The sequence below is a fragment of the Sus scrofa genome, chromosome 16, assembly GCF_054392235.1.
Source record: "Sus scrofa isolate SSC_HxYL_T2T_F1_AM1 chromosome 16, Sscrofa_HxYL_maternal_Yorkshire_Landrace_v2.0, whole genome shotgun sequence".
Classification (NCBI taxonomy): Eukaryota; Metazoa; Chordata; class Mammalia; order Artiodactyla; family Suidae; genus Sus; species Sus scrofa.
Window position 1 is genome coordinate 77,994,238 of NC_139398.1, and position 22,552 is coordinate 78,016,789.

Sequence of the window (22,552 nt, forward strand, 5' to 3'; positions counted from 1 at the left end):
CTATTACATTCAACTACTCTTGGGGTTACATGTAATTAGTTATTAAAGAAAATATTACAAAATGTCTTCATTTTATTAAATAAATTTATTATGTAAATATCCCTTACATGGCAGTTTTCATTATCTTTTAAAGCAATATCTGGAATATAACAGTATTTCTTGAATTTTTCTTTCTCTTTTGATTCTGGAATATTATGAGGACACTTCCCTAAAAGCAGTATGTGGGTCAATTTGTTCTGACCTCCCTCAATCAAGACTATACTTTGACCTAAAGTGGCCAAAAAATAGTTTGCAAACAAGTTAGTTTGGGATTATTTGTATGTGAATTTCTTCTTCTTAGTCATGCAAAATATTTTTGTTTCATTGTTCTCATCCTTTATATTTTATTGGAATGCTATTTCTGTTGCATATTTCACATGCATTTTCATTGAGGAAAGCCAGTTTCTGTAATCTTGTAAAAATGTTTTGTCCCGCTGTATAAAACTGGGAACTAGTTACTTATGCTGGACCATGATGGAGGATAATGTGAGAAAAAGAATGTCTCTATGTATGTGTGACTGGTTCACTTTGCTGTACAGTAGACAATTGACAGAACACTGTAAACCAGCTATAATGGAAAAAAAATCATTTTAAAAATAAAAATAAAAACTATTTTAAAAGTCAAAAATACGTATATATTTTGATCCTCTTAAATTAGACAAATTTAGATGACTTTGATTTTTTGTAATGTTAAGAGCAGTGAACAATAGTTCATAGTGTATAGTGACTGAAAATTCAAAATTAATATTATTTCACTCCAAGACTACAGCTCACTTTTTCAGGATCTTTTGTGGCTTTACAGAATTCTTTCAGTGCATCTTTTACCTTGTCTAAACCAAATCTATTAGTTTAACAGCATTTCATCAGCAATGCCATTGAGCAGATGAAAGTGCTTTTAATGTGAAATCTGATATATTTCTCCAGATGTTCTATCTTTGAACAGCTCCATAAAATGGTGTACATAATCTTTTTTGTTCTAAAAAAAAAAAAATGACGTCGCTAGAGGCACAGTTGTAACTATGTTGTCTTGTTACAAATTCAAACCTATGTGCTGTATATGGCACAAAAATATGCTCCTGACTTTGCAGCTGAAAGTGCCACTGTCATAGGCTTGATCTCTTTTCTTTTCCCTACATGCCTCTGATAGGGATAAAGTAGGACAGTAACACAGGTAGTTGCAGACGTCTCGGTAGGGGACCATAGATGGAGAGGGAACCCTAGGGAACTTCAGGAGACCACTCTAAGTTAATGACTGCTCAAGGAAGCTACTGAACATCATGGAATGAAGCAGGCTTGCTTAACTAAAAAACCATAAATAAAAGCACGAGATACACCTCAGGTCATTAAGCGAAAGATAAAATGAGGCCCGGATTCAAGTTCAGCAAAACAGTAATTCTTAGGACAGGAATATAAGGGAAGATGACATTTCAAAGTAGGAGACCTTCAGTATGTGGAAACGTGAGATGATTCAATATATTTTTGAATATGCTACCCTTCTGCTGATTTGGAGAAGCACCATGACAGTCCTAGTTTGACCTCATAGGGTCAAATATTCTTACCCAAAACAAAGGAGGATCTAGGGATATAAGCCTGATGTCTACCCAACAAATGAGGAAGAAGGAGGTCTTTCTCCCCTCCCCACTTTCCTTGGATCATAAAAACGTAGCCTACCTAATCCTCAGGGCAGAGCCTTCTTGCCTGCCTGCTTGTATTCCTCACAAGTGTCCTATCTTAATAAATCTATTTCTTACCTATCACTTTGTCTCTCACTGAATTCCATCTGTGCTGAGACACAGAGAACCTGAGCCTCAGTAGTCCAGACGCCAGGTGAGTGATTCTAATTAAAAAAACAAAACAAAACAAAACAAAACAAAAAAAAAACGTAGGTTCTGGCACATGGGTTCCAGACCCAATCTGGGTTTCGGCTGGATTCGAGTCAGAGGTGTTTCTGTTCCACCTCTACAGCTCAAGCTTCCCCAGTTCCAAGGAGGGTTCATCCCAGGTACCACTGGCAGCGTAATCCACACACCTTCATTGCACTTGAATGCAGCAGCCTTTGGTTTCAAGGTCATGGGTGAGAGGGAAGGAGAAATGTCCCACTGAGGTCAGTCCCAGAGTGATGTTTAGGATTACAGGTTGCACTGCGCCAGCACTGGGCATCAGATTTCAAGAGACAGAGATGCAGAGGGTTCTTTCATAAATGTATGTACAGTTATGACATTCAAAGCCCAGCAAAGTGTAGGGCTGGGGGCAGAAGCATGTTTAACCTAATGTAAGTTGGCAAAGGTCAGGGCTAACTCTTGGCCAACATTTGATAGACAATTTCTCTTCAGTCTCTTGGGCCCTCCATCTCCATGCATCCAAATGCTCATTTCTCAAGTTTAGGCAAGAATGGACCCTCTTCCATGAAGTCCTCCCTGATACTGCCCTCATTCTGCCCATCTTATTCCAGCGAAAAGAACACTCTCCTATCTCTGATCCTGAAAACACTTGCTGTGCTTGTCTCTTGGGACCCCACAGGCTAGAGGCACTGCACAGTGTACTGTGACATGCTTAGTAGTTAAAAGCTTGGGACCTGGATCCAGACTCACTGGACTTTGAATTCTAGCTCCACTCCTTACCCTCTTTGAGACCTGTGTGCCTCGGCACCTTCATCTGCAAATGAAGATAAATAATCGCACGAACCTCCTACAGGTTATCATGGGCTTTAAATGAATAAAGCATTCAAAGTTCTGATCCTGCTGCATTACATGGAGAAAGTGCAAGAGTGCTGGTGGTGATTAGACTCCCGACACTCTCCTTCACACTTCAGTTCACTGTGTGAATGTTTTATCCTTCCTATGACCTCATGTGTTCCTTTACATCGTGGCCTTGACAGATGTACAAAGAGTCTTGAGACAAGTGTTCAAAAAGTGTTTCTCAGAATTCCCGTCATGGCTCAGCGGTAACTAACCTGACTAGGAACCATGAAGATGTGGGTTCTATCCCTGGCCTCGCTCAGTGGGTTAAGGATCTGGTGTTGCTGTGAGCTGTGGTGTAGGTCACAGACATGGCTTGGATCTGGCATTGCTGACACTTTGATCTTGGACTTCAAGACTTCAGAATTGTAAGAAAATAACTGTTGTTTCAGCCACCTGGTCTGTGGTTTTTGTTAGGGCAGCCCTAGCAAGTGAAGCCACTCAGCTCTCTGCTCTCGAAACATGAACAGGCTTGCCCTTTCCACGTGACTTTCTTTAATACTTTGCCAAGTCCCTGGTTTGCTCATTCTGCCCAGGGGTCCTGACTGTCCATGTGTAAGTGGTTCTTCTCCTGTGGGAGTTTTAAAAACTATCTCAAGATGGATTTCGATGCCCTTAGTCCAATGGTTCTCAAAGCATGTTCCATGAGAGGGTCACGAGTACTGCAGGGAAAACTAAGGTCATGGCCATCTGCGAGACTCCTCAGGGCATTGCAGATCTTCAAGACACATTCCCCAAATTTATTTGACCGTGGACAATTCTTTTCATTGTGCATCTCTCTAGACTAATAGTGCTGCAGTGACATTAGCCCCAATGGATGAGATCCTTGGAGGTGGTGACCCACAGTTGAGAAACATTTTATAAAGCAATCAGGCTCCTCAAAGTACAGCAGTAGGAAAGGACCTAGAATGAGGATATGAGAGCTGGAAGAGACCTCAGGATAATTGTCTACCTTGAAGATGAGGAACCTGAGGTCCCAAAGACTCAAGGGCTGCCCAGGGTACAGCAGTGGGCGAACCACTAATGCCCCAGGACTCACCTGTGTGGGTGGTCTTTAGGAAAGCTGGTGCTGTGTAACATGTGAGGAGGCTACAGGAACCTGTGCTGGTCCTAAACACATCCTTCTACGGATCTTCCTACTGTCATCCTTTGAGTGTGAGAGGCCCCCAGGTGCCTTTAGCCTGGGGACTTCTCTGCCACTATACTGGGCCTCTCTTAATATCAGGCTCTGCTCAATGTTACTGACCCAAAGTTCCCCAAATTCTTAGTGACCAAATTCTTAAGCCTAGTTTTGGAATCCGGTCTGGCTGATCAGTTTATTGTACTGTAACAGCAAAAGCCTGGCCTTTGGAAGTGGGTTCAAATTCCAGCTGTCGCTTACTAACTGGGAAAATAAACACCCTGTATAGCTTCTCTTTCAAAAGTGGCATATAACACAAAGTGATCATGGTTGAGTCAAAGGAATGAATGAATGGGATTTAGCCTGGTACCTGCACACATCAGCCCTCATTAAATATTGGTTCCCATGTTTCCTCTTAAGGCTAGGGATCTATTGATAAATGATACATATGGAACGGGATAGAAAGCCCAGAAATAAACCCACCCACTTATGATCAATTTATCTATGACAAAGGAGGCAAGAATATACAGCGCAGAAAAGACAGTTACTTCAATAAGTCATTCTGGGAAAACTAGGCAGCTACATGTAAAATAATGAAGTTAGAATGTTCTCTTCCACCATACACACAAATAAACTCAAAACAGATTAAAGACATAAGTGTAAGATGATAAAACTCCTAGAGGAAAGCATAGGCAGAACGCTCTTTGATATAAACCATAGCAGTATTTTTTTTGGATCTGTATCTTAAGGCAAAGGAAACAAAAGCAAGAATAAATGGGACCTAATTAAACTTAAAAACTTTTGCACAGCAAAGGAAACCATCAACAAAACAAAAAGACAGCCTACTGAATGAGATAAAATGTTGGCAAGTGATATGACTGATATGGGGTTAATTGCCAACATGTAAAAACAGTTCATACAACCCAACATCAAAAACAAATAAGCAACCCAATTAAAAGATGGGCAGAAGAACCAAACAGACTTTTTGCCAAAGGGAAAATGCAGGTGGACAGCAGACACATGAAAAGATGTTCAACATCACTAATCAAGGAAATGCACATGGAAACCACAATGAGATATCATCTCACACCTGTCAAAATGACCATCATCAAAAAAAACCCACAAATAACAAATGTTGGCAAGGATGTGGAGAAAAGGGAATCCTTCCCCACTGTTTGGGGAATGTAAAATGGCACAGCTATTACGGAGAACAGCATGGAGGTTCCTTGAAAAAAAAATTAAAATTGAGTTACTGCATGATCCAGCAATCCCACTCTGGGTGTATATCCGGAAAAGACAAAGACTCTAATTCAAAAAGATGTATGCACCCCAAAGTTTATAGTGGCACTATTTACAACAGCCAAGACATGGAAGCAACCTAAGTGTCCATCAACAGATAAATGGATAAAGAAGATGTGGTGTATATATATATATATATATATATATATATATATATACACAATGGTAAATTACTCAGCCATAAAAAAAATTAAATGATGCGATTTGTAGCAACATAGATGGACCAAAAGACTATTATATTAACTGAAGTAAGTCAAAGACAAATATCATTTGATATCACATACATAGAATCTAGAAAATGATACAAATGAATTTATTTACAAAATAGACTTACAGACATAGAAAACAAGCTTATGGTTGGTTACCAAAGGGGGAGGGGAGGGATAAAATAGGAGTTTGGGATTAACAGATACACATTACTATATACAAAGTAGATAAACAACAAGGATCTACTGCATAGCACAGAGAACTATATTCAATATCTTGTAATAACCTATACTGGAAAACAATCAGAAAAGTAATCAATATGTATGTATAAATGATTCACTTTGCTATTCACCTGAAACTAACACAACCCTGTAAATCAACTATACTTCAATTTAAAAAATACAAACAAAAAAACCCCCTTGGGATCTAGGGTGTAGAGTTACACGCTCAGGCTATGAAATCCCCAAGCACAGGAACCATCTCCTCTATCTGCCTGATGCAAGTCAATTTGTAAAGATGTAAGTCCCCCAGTGAGAAAGCAAAACAAGCTGTTAGAGCATGCAATGTCTTTCTCTTTATCGTCTTCCTGCTCTTTCAGGTTGTTTCCTTGGAGTTCCCGTTGTGGCGCAGCAGAGGCGAATCCGAATGGGAACCATGAAGTTGTGGGTTCGATCCCTGGCCTTGCTCAGTGGGTTAAGGATCTGGCATTGCCGTGAGCTGTGGGGTAGGTCGCAGATGCAACTTGGATCCCATGTTGCTCGGCTCTGGTGTAGGCCGGCAGCTGTAGCTCCGATCAGACCCCTAGCCTGGGAACCACCATATGCTAGTGCAGTCCTAAAAAAAGGACCAAAAAAAAAAAAAAAAAAAGCAGGTTGTTTCCTTAGTCATCAGCTTTCACGTGGCCTCCAGAGAGAAACTAGGACGACGTGACTACGACCCAGAATCAAGACTAAGACACTCATTTCACCAGTTTGGAAGCAATTTTAATGGAGATGGAAATGTTTATCAACTCAACACAGGTACCCCAAAATACAAAGCAAAATATCATCTTCAGCTGCATAGCAAATATGATTTCAGAATTTAACATCATTATTTGATCACAAGCGTAAATATGTCACCATAAATAAATGTCAATTCATTGTACAAAAATTCCCAACAACTCTTAATACAAATATGGTACATTTGACAGTTTCTGAAACAGAATTTTTTTTAACCTTTTAAAACCTAAGATTTTATTTTTCCTGGTTCTTAGATACACAAAAAAATCAAAAGGGGGGGCAGTAACACCAGGAAGGACGGAATATTAAAACTGTTTGGTGCTCATAAATCAATGCTGCTGGTGAGCCAGGGAAATGAAATGTCTTTCCTGAAGGTGAAGACCTCAATTTACTGGGATCCAATCTCTTGAGTATAATGGGATTCTACCCAGAGGGTCAAGTTCAGGGTTACAAATGCAGGATGGGAGGAAGAGGTTGGTGAAATAGCTATCACATCAAAGGATGATCCAAATCTCCACAAAGCAACTGTCAAGGATTTGGAATGATCTCCAAAACGTAACAGCCAATCATCTATCTGGAATGAGTCAGCTACTATTCCCAGACAGGACTGAAGATTCGGAAGGCTCTGGAGCTTAGAAATTTTATGTGGGTTTTGAAGGTGAGTAGTTGTACCATGTGCTGTAACCCTGCACTTTTGCCTTTGGGACGTATCTATGGTCATCAAGAAGGAAAAATGAGAAAGTGGAATGGGAAGTGCCAGCTCCAGACAGGAGGCTCTGACAGCTTCCACCCTGACCCCCCACCCTGACCCACTTTCCTTCGCTACAAATATCTTCTTTCATGGCTCAGAGGGCGCTCAACGCCCAAGGTTAGCAGTACAGGGCCTCTAGAGCAGCGGTCCTCAGACTTCCATGTGCAACAGAATCATTCAGTTTGTGGCAAGTGCAGATTTCTTGGCCCTGCTTCCAGAGATGCAGAATTAATGGGTTTGAGGTAGGGCCCAGGATTGTGCATCAAACATGCCAATTTCAGGAAGTTCAAATGTGGGTGGTCTCTGGACCACACTTGGCGAGTCTCACCTCTTTCCTCTCTGGTGAGCGTGAGTGGGTAACACAAACCTCTTGCTACAGATACTGCTTCGCTCCTGCCATGGGGTTAAAATGGACCATCTGGTTAATGGTAACCATTTTCATGCCTGTACCCTGAGGGAGGGGATCATTACAGTTCTATCTTCTCTCTTTCCTTTTCCGTCCTGGATGGGGGCAGAAATATCAACTGTATCACTTTATGTGTTCTCACAAGCTCAAGATCACAGATTCCCTTCGATGATGAGATGCTCTGTAATGAGACATTCACTTCCCAAATGCTTCTGTCCTTCTAAACAGTATCCCATGCTTGGTGGGAGAGTTAGCAAGGAATTTTGGTTCAGTCTGGGAAGTGGAAGTGGATACGCCCCTGTGAGATATGCTCCTTACCTCAAAACCTAAGTTAAGGAACATCAAAGAAGTTGAGAGTGAAAGATAAAAGGTCCCCAGAATCTTTCCACTTCTAGGATGACGGGAGTCCAGATTCACTAGCTTAGGATTCTTCTTTGGGGTGTATTTTGGTGTTAACAGCTCATTAATGAGTATAATTTATACTCCTTACCTCCATGACCCCAAGATGTTTCTGGCTGCTGTTTAAAATAACCCCTTCATATTTTCTTTCTTGTGTTTTCCTTGATGAGAGATTCTGTGCTAACAAGTTGCCTCTAATTTGGTCGCTGGCTAAAGCTGTGGGCAGTGCACGCCTGCCTGTTCAAAACTGTAGCTCCAGTGTCTATTGCCCTGTGTGACCTGGTGTTCACTAAGTAGCTGGTCACTGAATAAAGGACCCTCTCACCATCAAGCTGATGGGATGGTCTAACAGCTTTCTGTTTTGGACTATGGAATTCCTGGCTGTGTTCATAAATACTGCTTCTACTTAGCACACCTGACCATCTTCCTACCCCAATTCCACTCAGTGGGATACAGTTGTGCATGCATCTCTGCTGTCTCTCTAGAAGTGCCCTAGAGGGGAGTTGGGGTGCCGTTTGGAGACTCCACGGAAGGCCAAAGCCAACACCATAATACCATCTACCATGATGCCGATACCAAGAACGTGATTGCTTGTTCACCATGGCTCTCAGCACTGGGTCCAGGAGTGGTGGTTGAATTCCTGATGATCAGAGGAGAAGATGATGCCATCCTGGGAAGTGGGGTTAGGGAGCCAGTGGACGTGAAGATGCTAGGAACGGGAGGCATGCCCATCAGGCCAGACTGACACCTCAGGGAATGGCCACACTTGTCTCCATCTCTGAGACTTCGGTCCTGGGGTTGTCCGTGGGCACTGGGGAAGGGGTTGCCAGCTGGGGTAGAGATCTTGGGAAGCAACCATGTATGTGGGGACCATGAGATGGAGAAGTGGTGAAACTAGGGCTCAACACAGCTGAGAGAAAAAAAGAAAAAAAGCACATATTGCCCTGTTTCTTCTCTTTTTTTTCATTTACACTATGGAAAAACCACCATGGAGATGTCGTGGGAGAGCATGCACAGGCCCAGCCCTCGGGGGTGCGGATGTGTTTGGGGAGGTTCTTGTTTGCTTCCAAGTCCATCCTGCACGCTGTCCAGCTGGACCCTGTTACAGGCTGGCCGTGACTTTCCCTCTCCTGCTGCTTCTCCTCCTCCAGGTTGGGGGTTTGCAGGACCTTCTGCCTAGCAGGTGGTGGCCAGAGACTGGTGGATGGGTGGCTGGAAGCAGCGCACGTGCTCCACGGTGGAACTGTCCGTCTCCACGGACTTCATGTATTTGTTCAGGATGGCAAAAACCTCATTGTTCAAGATCTGGTACTTCCTGATCCTGTCTGCCATCTTCTTCAGGGGCTGTAGAAGGACAGGGATGTGCAGGTTAGGGATGGGAAGAGGGAACAGAGAAATCAAGAGCAAGGGAAGAATACAGTTGAAGGTGGCATTCAGGGTCCTGATGTTTCATTGATCATGTCACTCTCTTGCTTAGAGGCCTTCTGTGGGTGCCCAGAGCCTGGCAATGAAATGTGAACTTGGCCATAAAAACCCTTTGAGTTTTAAAACTTACCATGAAGCTGTAGTAATCACAACGGCGTAGTTCTAGCACGAAGATACACATATGGACCAACGCAACTGAAGTAGGAGTTCCTGTCATGGCTCAGTGGTTAATGAATCCAACTAGGAACCATGAGGTTGCAGGTTTTATCCCTGGCCTCGCTCAGCGGGTTAAGGATCCGGCGTTGCTGTGAGCTGTGGTGTAGGTTGCAGATGTGGCTCGGATCTGGCATCGCTGTGGCTCTGGTGTAGGCTGGCAGCTGCAGCTCTGATTGGACCCCTAGCCTGGGAACCTCCATATGCCATGGGTGTGGCCCTAGAAAAAAAAACAAAACAAAAAGAAAAACAAACAAAAAAAAAAAAAGAGAGAGAGAGAGAACCCAGAAATAAACCCTTATATATATTTAAATATATGGTTAAATGATTTCCAACAGGGTGGCCACAACATTCGATGGAAAAAGGATGGTCTTTTGAACAAATGGTGCTGGGAAAACTGGAAGCCACATGCAGAAGAATGATGGATGATTAACATACACCATATACAAAACATTAGCTCAAAATGGGTTAAAGACCTAAACCTAAGAGCAAAAACTGTAAAACTTACAGAAGAGAAGATAGAGGAAAAGCTTTATGACATTGAGTCTGGCATGGGTAATAAACAAGCATGGGTAGTAAAGCAAACATTAAATTGAAATACACGAAAATTAAAAACTTACTTGTGTCAAGGGACACTATCAACAGAGTGAAAAGGCAACATACAGAATGAAAGAAAACATTTTCAAATCACATATCGGATTAGGGATTAATATCCAGAAGATAGAAAGAACTCCTGCAATTAAACAATAGCAAAAAACCCAAACAACCTAATTAAAAAGTGAGCAAGCCACTTAAGACATTTCTCCAAAGCAGATAAACAGCCGGCCAATAAGCACACAGAAAGATGCTAATATCACTAACCGTTAAGGAAATGTGAATCAAAACCACAGTGAGACACCACTTCACACATATTAAGATGGCTATTTCCAAAAATGCCCAGAAAACAACAAGTGCTTGGAAGATACAGAGCAACTGGAACTCTAGTGCATTGTTGGTGGGTATGTAAAACAGCACAGCCACTATAGAAAACTGGAAGGCAGTCTTCAAAAACTAAAAGCAGAATTATCGTATGATCCATCAATCCCAATTTTAGGCATAAAGCCAAAGGCAATAAAATAGAAGCAGAGTCTTGAGTCTGTGTACACTCATGACCACAGCAGCATTAGTCACAACAGCCAAAATGTGGAAGCAACGCAAGTGTCCACTGATGGATGAATGGATCAACAAAAATGTGGTGTACACATGCAATGAATACCATTCGGCCTTCGATGGAAGGAAATTCTGACACATGCAAAACATGGTGAGTCTTGAACATATTATGCTGAGGATCTCACTTATACGAAGTACCTAGAGCAGTCAAATTCATAGTAACAGAAAGTGGAAGGGTGGTTCCTAGAGGCTGGGAGGAGGGAGAACGGGCATTTAGGGTTTACAGGGCACAGTTTCAGTTGGGGAAGATGAAAAGTTCTGGAGATGGAGGTGGTACTGGTTGCGTAACATGAGTGTAATTAATCCAAGAAACACTTGAAAATGATTAAAGTCTACTGAACGCTTAAAAATAGCTAAAACAGCAAATTCTATGTTACGTACAATGTACCGCAATGAACAAAACGTTTAGGAGGTGGCCCCTGCCTGTTTCCTCTTAGCTGGCCCTGGAGACCCTCCCTTTGTTCCAGTCAAATGCCTTCATGCCTCTGTGCCTTTGCTCTAGCTGTTCCCTCCATCTATAACATCCTCCCTATCCTGCGACCCAATTTCTCTATTTTTAATGGGTTTTTTGGAGTGCACAGTCTATGCATTTTTGTTCAGTTTTTTGTTTGTTTTGGCTGCATCGACAGCATGTAGAGGTGACTGAGTCCATGCTAAAGCAGCAGCCCAAGCTGCTGCTGTGACAATGCTGGAACCTTAACCTGCTGCGCCACAAGAGAACTCCCCCTTTTTTCCTGGTCATTCTGGACTCCACTCAAGCATCACGTCTATGGAGAACCCTCTGAGGCCCTCCTTGGCCTGGTTTAGACGGCCCTTCCCGAGGCTCCCACAGTAGCCCTGCTCACCCCACAACTGTGCTTATCCTATCCCTGTGCGTGCACAGCTTGTACAGATGAAGAACCCGCATTAGCACCGTCTGACTGGCACAGAGAAGGTGTGTCTCAGGTCTGGAGGCCGGCCCTGCCCTGCAGGGGTGATCTGATTCATCCCAGTGGGTTATGAGCCAGTGACTCACGGCTTCCCATGAGAAGGTCACCAGCGGCTGAGTGTCCTCATTCTCCCCTGCGCTGTGGGGAGTTGGCCTCCTTAAACAGCACACCCTCCTCAGGAGATAAAAGCCTGCTTGTCAGACCTGGCCCCATCTCCCAGGCCCCAGCCATGAGCTGCTTACCACATTCTTAATGATTTCATCCTTCCCGTCCTGCCTCTGCACTTTCAGCAGGTGGTAACAGAAGTCGAACAGGTCGAAGCGACGCTGCTGGCCCAGCAGGACGATGATGGAGCAGCCAGCCCAGTTCAGACCATCTCCAAAACACTGCCTGGGAGCGGGAGAGGAAGCAGCTGGAGTGAAAAGCAGGGGAGGGGAGGGGAGTGGACCAGCAGTACAGCTAGCAAGCCTGCCTGTCTGTGAATCTGTAAAATGGGTACAAGGAAGCTGTGAGCGCAGATTCATTTGTTCTTGAGATTGTGGCTATATTTAAGCCCTTCTAACCACAAAGAGGTGTCAGTTTGTCATCCCACTGATGCACAAAAACTCAGCTTCAGAGAAGACAAATTTACAGTAAAAAAAAAAAAAGAAAAAAAAAAATCTGGGAGTCCCTGCTGAAGCTCGGCAGTAACAAGCCCAACTGGCATCCATGAGGACTCAGGTTTGATCCCTGGCCTTGCTGAGTGGGTTAAGGATCCAGTGTTGCCATGAACTGTGGGTATAGGTCGCAGACACTGTTCGGATCTAGTGTTGATATGGCTATGGCGTAGGCTGGCAGCTACAGCTCTGATTCGACCCCTGGCTTAGGAATTTCCATGTGCTGCTGGTGTGGCCCTAAACAAACAAACAAACAAACAAACAAACAATCCAACCAGCCTTTAATGATTTATGCAGCCAATTAGAACTCTAATGAGGCTCTGCCTTGGCTCTGGAAAGGAATCAGAGGAACACAGGTAAGGGGAAGGGCTGTTTCAAACCAGGAGGCCAACCAGCCAGTGTAGACTGAGAGGGCAGGGACGGGGTTGTGGGTGGCATGGTGGGTGCATGAGCAGATGCTGCTGGTTGGGGTGGGGAGCGGGGTGCAAGTCCTCTTGGGTCTGGTAAAGCTCAGCCTGCATACCTCCAGCTCTCAACAGCAATGTGGGCGATTTGGGAGGCCACACGGCACTTGTTGGCCAGCTTTCTTGACCTCAGGCAGTAGCCACAGCCCAACAGGAAGGCTCCCCAGCTTCCCCCCTGCTGTGGCTGAAAGTGCAGTTGCTCTGGAAACAGCCTTCCCATCTCATTCCCAGCACCACTTCCTCAGGGAGGCCTCTCTGGCCCCCCAGGCATTTTCTCTAGAGCTGGTGGCTGCCTTCTTCACCCTCTGCTCTTGCTCTGTAGTTGGCTGAGTGACGGGAGAATGGGGCTCTGCTTCTGTCTTCTCTGAGGACAGGACTGGGTTCCTCTCAAAGGCTCTGTCAGGAGCAGAGGCCTCATGAGCAAGGCGGGGCCTGGCTTCTGCCAGGAAAGCCCTCCTCTGTCTGTGACCCCTGGAGTTCTGTCATGCGGGTGACGGGGCCGTGAGATCTTAATGCCAAACCCTTCCCAGAGCTCCCAGTGGTCACTCCACGTCCTGGGAAGATGGGCCTTAAGAGGCCGAAGGCCCCGCTGTGCACACGCCTGCACACGCTCCATCTCTGCCTCCCACCACTTGGAGCCTTTCCCAGGAGGTCCCCTTCTCCCTCTAAGACCTGAATCCTACAAGCAAGGTTCCAGCTCTGTTCTTGTCTATGAATGAAGTTCCTGTAATCCACTCATCTCTCTTCTTGGGCATCTGTTGTGCTTCCTGCCCTCGCCGCCCAGTGGCCTCATTCGATGCACCTTCCATTTATTTTCTTGTCTCCTCTTGGCCCTGAAAACCCCATGAAGCCAGGAACCACCTACAGTGGCTCAGTGCTGGTGTATGTCCAGCACCTGCCACCTGGACTGACATGTAGCAGGTGCTCAAAAGCCACTGCTAGAAGGCCCTGCCCCCGCCCTCCTTTCTGGCTGAGTTCTGGGCCTGGTGGCTCATGGGAGGATGGGCAGGATGGGGGTGCGCTGCCTTCCCAGGGGACACTCACTCGGCTGTGAACTCATTGGTCCCCACGGGGATGCAGTAGACAAACTGCATGGCGCTCCAGAGCCGGTGGAACTCCACACACTCGTCGACGTGCATGACGCCGTTGGTGGGCGGCGGGCCCCGCCAGATGGGGTCCTGCAGGTAGCTCCGGATGCGGGTCAGGATGACCTCGAACATGGACAGCCCGCAGCACAGCCGCTCCTTGGTCAGCAGGTCGCCCTCCCGAGCGATGGCGATTTGCTGGGAACAGGGGTACATAAACCTTCGAGTCACGTCTCAGACCCCACTGTCCACCTCTCACCCGAGAGTCCCAAACCCCGGAGCTGGCTGCACCTGGAATTCCTTCACCAGAACCGAGGTCTTCCCTAGAGCAGGACACTAACATCATAAACCTGAGTGTAATCACAGGGGCGTCTGGTGGTAAGTCAAATCTAGGCGCTATCGATAGAGCAATAGTTAAAAAAATTTTAATCCACCCATATAATGAAATGCTAGGTAGGTAGCCTTGAAAAGACGGTAGGTAGCCTACTAGTATGACTGCTTCCACAGTGCTGTTGTCACTAGTGCAGGCTGTGTGATACACCAGGCCCTGTCCTATGCCTTTAACTGCTGACTTTATTTACTCCTCATGTAAACCCCATGAACAGGTCCTGTTATTATCTCCATTCTACTAGAGAAGACACTGAAGTTCAGAGAGGCAGTCTGTGAGGGGAAAAGTGGGGATCTGAATCCTGGTAGACTAGACCTGTGGGTTAAATTGTTAAGTGAATAGAGTAGGTTGCAAGAAAGGACATATACTATGATCCTATTAGAAAGGCATCAACAGGAGCTCCCGTCATGGTGCAGCGGAAATAAATCTGACTAGTAACCATGAAGATTTGGGTTCGATCCCTGGCCTTGCTCAGGGGGTTAAGGATCCAATGTTGCCATGAGCTGTGGTGTAGGTTGCAGACATGGCTCTGATCTGGTGTGGCTGTGACCAGCGGCTATAGCTCCCATTGGACCCCTAGCCTGGGAACCTCCATAAGCTGTGGGTGCAGCCCTAAAAAACAAACAAACAAACAAACAAACAAAAAGGCATCAATAACCCACAATCTTACAGACAGACAGACACAACTAAGTGGGTGGGGGTGCGAGTGTAAAACATTTTAGAAGATTAACACCAGCTGTGGGAACAGACAGGCTTGGAAAAGTAGGTGCGGTTTTCACTTCTTACTACAAATACTTTTGTAGAGTTGAAGGTGCTGCCATGAGCACATGTCACTCTTTAAAATTAGCCACTGACTTTACAGAATTATTTCTTCAAATTAGACCTCCTCTGACCACTGCTAACAATCTCTATTAATAATTTAAACTGGCTTTGCCTTTGGCTTCTAGTTATTGCATCTCTAATCATCAGCTGGCTAGTCTAGTACTTCATACGCATCACTGTCTGCAGGTCTAAGAAATATATAGGTGGGAGTTGCCGACATGGCTCAGTGGTAACGAACCCGACTAGCATCATCCATGAGGATGCAGGTTTGATCCCTGGCTTCACTCAGTGGGTTAAGGATCCGGCGTTGCCATGATCTGTGGTGTAGGTGGCAGATGAAGCTCAGTTCCCACATTGCTGTGGCTGTGGTGTAGGCTGGCATCTGCAGCTCCAGTTCAACCCTTAACCTGGGAACTTCCATACATCTTGGGTGCAACCCTCAAAAGAGAAAAAAAATAAGTCTGGGGGTAGAGCTCTCAAAGCCAGGTGCAAAGATAATAGATACCAATATCTAAGGTCAAAGTAAGAGCTCCAAATCTAGGAACAAAGCTAAAGAGGGCTGAGAGACCCTCAGGGCATTTACGGGATCTCTGCCCCAGAAGGCGGGCTCCCCAGAGGCCTCACTGGACCCTGTGGCTGGATGGAGCCTGCCTAAAGTCTCCCACCCTGCAAAGTCTAGAAAGAGGGCAGTCTCAAATTAATCCATGCAGGGAAATAAATCAGGAAGCACCAATGCTGGAGCCTGCTGGGAATGTGGGCCAGGAGTGTAGTTGCCATGACAACTATAAGCTGAAAGAAGTCTAGGACTTCTTCAAAAAAAAACATGAATTGGGGAAGAAGATTTTGACATGTGTTTCGAATATGAAGGAGAGGGAACTCTCATTCACATCTTGATTCTGGTGGCGTGGAAAACTGTAGAGCAGAGAAACTGCCACAGTTAACTGGAAATGGCTCCTGTAAAAAAAACCCTGACCCTAGGGTTTGACTCTGTTCTCACCTCTCTAGGGTGGTATGTGGACCCTGTTGAGGCGCCCTACCTTAGAAAAAGCGTGCCTGGTTCAGTGAAAATGCTCAGTACATAAAAAACCCATATTTGGGAATTCTGATAGTGGCTCAGTGGTAATGAACCTGACTAGTATCCATAAGGACACGGGTTCGATCCCTGGACTTGCTCAGTGCATTCAAGGATCTGGCATTGCTATGAGCTGCAGCATAGGCTGCAGATGCAGCTTGGATCTGGTGTTGCTGTGGCTGTGGTGTAGGCTGGCAGCTATAGCTCCTATTTGACCCCTAGCCTGGGAACTTCCATATGCTGTAGGTGGGACCCTAGAAAGACGAAACAAACAAAAAACCGAGTATTTGTTTTCAAGTCATGAATATTCTCCTTCATAAACTAATACAGTGAATTCGGATTTACTAGTTAATCTCGTGTGCATTTAGTGAGCCTGAGTCAGTCTTCAGGGCCTGACAATTGCAGGAGAATCTCAAAAACATCAGTGACAGGGTTTATACATCTGCAGATAGACTTTTTTTTTTTTTTTTTTTGGCATTTTACTATGTATTTATTTCTTCCAGTGTTTTTATTTTATTTTTTAAGTTCATTGCAAAAAGAAAGTCATTGCTCTGTGTATTTAACTAGTTTTCAGGTGAAATCATCCCATACTTGTTTAGATTACCAACATAATTCGATACTCTTATTATTCACCTTAGTTATTTAGTTCTCTAGAAATAAACAAAACCATGAAACTGTTCTGAAAGTCTGTATTTTAGGCTATTCAATTTACTTTTATCTCATTTAAAGTTTCCAACATTTTTCTTTTTTGTATTTTATTTTGTCTGCAGATAGACTTTGAACTCTGGTGACCTCTCAACTACAGCAAACCAAAAGGCCTTGCTGAAATGGTTAGGAGCTTTGTCCCTTTCCTGGAAAAGTATTTACCTTTGTGGCTTCTCCTATGAACCACAAAAAAAATCTGGAAAAAAAGTGTAAAAATGTTATAATAAAAATCTCCCATAAATCCCATTATACAGAGATGAGCTTTCTCAAAATACTGATGATTTGTGTTTACGTATATGAATGTGTACATGTATTTATTTTAACATTTGCACCATACTATATTTTTTCTCTTAAGATATCATTACTATAAGAAGCTGTTTCCTTCAATATTTTTAGTAACATGGGTTTTTCTCTTTGTTTTTAGCCACGTCCATGGCATGCGGAAGTTACTGGGCCAGGGAACAAGCCTGAAGTTACAGCAGTGATAGCGCTGGATCCTTAATCCACTGAGCCACCAGGGAACTCCCAGTAACACATTTTCTTAATGGCTACATAAAATGGCCACCGATAGGCCATCATTTATTTAGTCTTCAATTCTTTGTTATTTTAAATTATTCACACCTTTTCATCATTATATAGACAATTCATAAGTGATTATCCTTTTATATAACACTTTTGAACTAAACTCTGGTTATTTTCTTAAAGTCCTAGAAGTAGAACTTTTCAGTCAAAGAATATGAATAGATTTTTTTTTTTAAGATTTTTAGTTTTTCTATTATAGTTGGTTCACAATGTTTTAAAAGACTTTTGCTCCATGGTTCCAAGGAAAGCTGAACCACTGTACACCTACCTGTGCCAAGTCTGTTCCTTGTGTCTTTACTGGTATTCTATTACCATTAAGAAAGTTCTTAGGGAGTTCCTGTCGTGGCGCAGTGGTTAACAAATCTGACTAGGAACCATGAGGTTGCGGGTTCGGTCCTTGCCCTTGCTCAGTGGGTTAAGGATCCGGCGTTGCCATGGGCTGTGGTGTACGTGGCAGACGCAGCTTGGATCCCGCGTTGCTGTGGCTCTGGTATAGACGGGAGGCTACAGCTCCGATTAAGACCCCTAGCCTGGGAACCTCCATATGCCGTGGGAGCGGCCCAAGAAATGGCAAAAAGACAAAACAAAACCGGGAAAAAAAAAAAAAAAAAGCAAGAAAGAAAGTTCTTGGAGTTCCTGTCATGGTGCATTGGAAACAAATCTGACTAGGAACCATGAGGTTGTGGGTTGGATCCTTGGCCTCGCTCAGTGGGTTAAGGATGTGTGAGTGTGTTGCAGGTCACAGATGTGGTTCAGATCTGGTGTTGCTATGGCTGTGCTGCAGGCCAGCAGCTATAGCTCCAATTTGACACCTAGCATGGGAACCTCCATATACCGCAGGTGTGGCCCTAAAAAGCAAAAAAACAAAACAAAGTTCTTTGTCAGCTAGATTAGTGGTTCTCAAAGTGGGACCCCAGACCAGCAGCATCAGGATCACCTGTGTGACTGTGCTAGATATGCAAATTTCTGGCTCCCACCCTAGACCTAATGAATCAGAAACTCTAGGAAGATGCAATCTGTGTTTTAACAGCCTTCCAGGTGATTCTGATGTACATTCATTCATGTTTGGCAATGGTAGGAAAGAGCTTCTTTTTTTTTTTTTTTTTTTGTCTTTTCTAGGGCCGCTCCCGCGGCATATGGAGGTTCCCAGGCTAGGGGTCGAATCGGAGCTGTAGCCACCGGCCTATGCCAGAGCCACAGCAACGCGGGATCCGAGCCATGTCTGCAACCCACACCACAGCTCACAGCAACGCCGGATCCTTAACCCACTGAGCAAGGGCAGGGACCGAACCAGCAACCTCATGGTTCCTAGTCGGATTCGTTAACCACTGCGCCACGATGGGAACTCCAGGAAAGAGCTTCTTAAGTATAAACAGCCATCAATAAAATAAGACATATATAAATTAAAAAAAGGTTTTTGGGTTTTTTTTTGTCTTTTTAGGGCCAAACCCACAGCTGTAGCCAAAGGCCTACGCCACAGTCACAGCAACACCAGATCCGAGCTGCGTCTATGACTTACACCACAGCTCATGGCAATGCTGGATCCTTAACCCACTGAGCTAGGCCAGGGATCGAACATATGTCCTCATGGATGCTAGCCAGATTAGTTTCTGAGCCACGACGGAACTCCTAAAAAAAAGTTCTTTGCCAACTTGAGAGACGTACAGGTGTACTTTACTCGTTTATATTTCATCGATCAATGGTGAGGCAGAACAATTTTTCTTATGTTAGGTGGCATTTATATTTCTTAGGTTGTGTGTTTTCTTCCATGTCCTTTTTACGTTTGATATGATTTTCTTTCTGCTCTGAAAAACTGCATTAACGATTGTTGCACAGACCCCCAGTTGGTGACTTGGTGTTAAATATATACCCCGCGTGTCTATATGTGTTTAACATCAACTTGACTCATTTCTGTTCCCCTCAGCAGGACTTTTTTTTTTTTTTTTTTTTCTCTTTCTGCCATTCTTTTCTGAGTTAACAAGGGCAGAGAAAAAGCCTCTGTGAAAACACGTGGAAACAGATTTCTGCATGGAGTACTCTGATTACCTTTTAAATACTTTGTAGAGCAGTGTTCTCTCTATGCTTGCTCTTTACATAATCCTTTCTAGGTTTCAGACGTTTTTCACGTATTTATCATAATGATCGCACAAGACAGTTCAGCTAAGGAGGCAAAACAGTTATCTGCCCATTTTATAGATGGAACAACAAAGACCGAAAATATTAAAGGTCTAGCACCAGACGATGCAACAATTCTGGGTAAAGCTGGGATAAGGAGTCCTTCGACTCTCCAGCAGACATTTCTTTCCATGGTAGCCCTAGGCAGTCAACCAGGCCCCTCACTTTGTCCAGGAACAAATGCAAGTTAAGCAATACAGTTAAACCCTGACCTTCAACGTATAGAATTTCCCTGTCCTTGACCTAGATGCTATATGAGTTCCCCAAACCCAACTAGCTTGCAAGTTCATGTGTGTGTGTGTGTGTGTGTGTGTGTGGTGTGTGTGTTTTCCCCTTGGTCTACAGGAGGATTAAAGTTTAGACTATTTCTTGAGGGCTGGGAGACTTATAAAACTGGCATTTCCTCTGCGGCAGAATGTCTAGGGTTTTGTTTGTTGAATATCAGCCTTTGACAAATTGAGATTTCTATCAGTCCCAAGGAAATGGCGTATCCCAGAACAGGGAAGGAATTCATGGCCTTCTAAGTGGAAACACATGCCAAGTCCTGGGTGCGAGAGGCCAGATTCTTGTGGGATGACACCAGCGGAGGAGCAGACACATTTATATGTCGCTGGCTTGGGGGATTTCTCCCTAAAAGGCAATTTTTAGAGGATCTCCTGCGTTCAGCCCGGCAGGCCAAAATAGAAAATGTGCATATTCCACAGTATCTAAATTCTCTCTGTGGTGACTAAAGAACCTGCATGTCATTAAACCTTTAGTCACGGTTTTCAGGAGGAGGTGGGTGGCCTGTGGGGGTCTGGCTGGGGCTGTTCATCAGCGTGACACCTGGGTAGGCCAGACTCTGCCCCGGGCCCGACACTTGCCGCGTCTTTCCAGAGGGGAGTCTGCCTTCCGCCCTCAGCGGAGGGCAGGGCGAGAATCCTGACTCCTAAGCTTTTGTGGTAACAGGACAGAGGACCAAGGGCTGCAGGGACGCAAGTCCAAGAGGGGATTTAATCCTAAACCTTTTGAACAGTTGGTTTTGGCCAACAAAACCAAGCAGCCTGGCTTGTCTCACTATGATGCCGCCCTGTTCTCATCTTCCTGAATCCGTCCCCTGACACGCCCCCTCCCCCAACTGTGCAGATTGCCTGAATCGACTTGAAAGGAGGGGGCATGTGCTTTTTGTTACCTCCCTTGCCCCTTGTGTCTCTTCTTTCCCAACTGCCTGCATGGTCTGTGAGTTCTCTGAAGTCAGGGGTCCTGCTTTACTCCACCTACAGGTACAGGTTTGTAAAAGTGCAGGGTTTTTTGTGTGTGTGTGTGTGTGTCACACCCACAGCATGAGGAAGTTCCTGGGCCAGGGACTGAACCTGTGCCACAGCAGCAACCCAAGCAGCTACAGTGACAACATCGGGTCCTTAACCCCCGGAGCTACCAGGGAACTCCATAAAAATGTGTTTTAATTACAGAATTAACACCTGAGCTCATTCACTTTCAAAAATATTACAACAGCAGCTCCTGCTGTGGCACAACGGGATCTGTGGCATTTTGGGAGTACCGGGACTCAGGTTTGATTCCCCAGGCCAGCACAGGGGGTTAACAAGGACTCTGCGTAGCTGCAGATGTGGCTTAGGTTGCAATTGTGGCTCGGCTCTGATCCCTGGCCCAGGACTCCATATGCCACAGGGGGGCCAAAAATGAAAAGAAAAAAAATTAGAACACTGCAGATAAAGCTGTCTTCTTTGACTGCTCTTTATCTTTCATCTCCCTTCAAAGCTTGCCACCATTACGAATGAGGTGTTTCATCTCCCAGGAAAAATTTTATTTTATATGGTTTTGTTGTGTATGTTTCAAAAAAAAAATACAGACAGTATTATACTCCAGTATTATACAGACGAACTGGAGGGCAACTCACTTTATTCACCTACTGTGGGTTTATGATGTAGCCTCATTAATGGATCTAGAGCTGATTTTTCCGTTTCATTATTACATGGCAGGTATTCAGCATTTAAACGATTTTACTATATTGTGTGTAGTCAATCCTCTGCTAATTGACATTCACATTGTTTCCAGTTTTTGCTTTAACCATCAATGCTGTGGTAAACATCTTGTATTCACGTAAGCATTTTTTTCCTGCAATTTTTTTTTTCTTTTCTTTTTTTTTTTTAAAGCAACGATACCCAGAGGTAAACTGCTGGCTTACAGGTGTGTGGTTTTCATTCTGAGTGAAGACTTGGCAGAATTCTTGATACCTAACAGGGCATAACTGGCATGTGACTGACTTCCTTCTTTCTTGGCAGGATGGAGACACGGGGTGCAGGAGAAGGAGCTTAGGCCTGAGAGTCAGCAAATCTCATACCAGACCTAGCCCTGCTCCTAACAGGCTGTGTGCTGTTAGACTTTCTCTTTCTCTCTCTGGGCCTTAGTTCCCTGACCTGTAAAATGAGGAGTTGGCCCAAATGCTCTCCCTCTAAATTTCCTCTTGGCTTTCTGGGTCCATGATGGGAGGGTCATACCTGAGGGGTTCCCAGCCGCTCTATCAGAGGGACGAGGTGGAGCGGGGCGTATTTGGCTTCCAGGCGTTTCATCCGGACCTCCAGACGCTCCCCCTCTGTAAAAAAAGTAGTAGGCAGAAAATGAGATGCAGGGCACATGTGGCGGTGGGGCGGGGGCGGGGAAGAGGTCTCAGACAACCACCTGGGGATGTATTTGTATTCCAGTACTTGGATGGAGCGTGTAGAACTGTTTTCCGTGGTTCTGGCAAGTGTGATCAAGATTCACTACAAGGAAAAATGTCCTTTTTTTTTTTTTTCCAAGGAAGTTCCCAGGCTAGGGATTGAATTGGAGCTGCAGCTGCTGGTCTATGCCACAGCAACGCCAGATCCGCG

At 44.6% G+C, this 22,552-nt stretch overlaps 1 protein-coding gene across 6 annotated transcripts in view; it reads right to left on the bottom strand.

Moving 5' to 3' along the window:
* Positions 1 to 6,364: 6,364 nt before the first annotated feature.
* Positions 6,365 to 22,552, bottom strand: part of CYFIP2 (cytoplasmic FMR1 interacting protein 2) — a 148,657-nt gene continuing 132,469 nt past the window's right edge. For all 6 annotated transcript variants that reach the window (XM_021076694.2, XM_021076692.2, XM_021076696.2 and 3 more), the window contains 4 exons: positions 22,181 to 22,275; positions 13,898 to 14,136; positions 11,976 to 12,123; positions 6,365 to 9,301 (listed from right to left, as the gene is read on the bottom strand). In XM_021076694.2, coding sequence (XP_020932353.1) covers positions 9,134 to 9,301; positions 11,976 to 12,123; positions 13,898 to 14,136; positions 22,181 to 22,275 — 650 coding nt within the window. In that variant the 3' untranslated portion in view covers positions 6,365 to 9,133. The remainder of the gene's footprint in view (positions 9,302 to 11,975; positions 12,124 to 13,897; positions 14,137 to 22,180; positions 22,276 to 22,552) is intronic.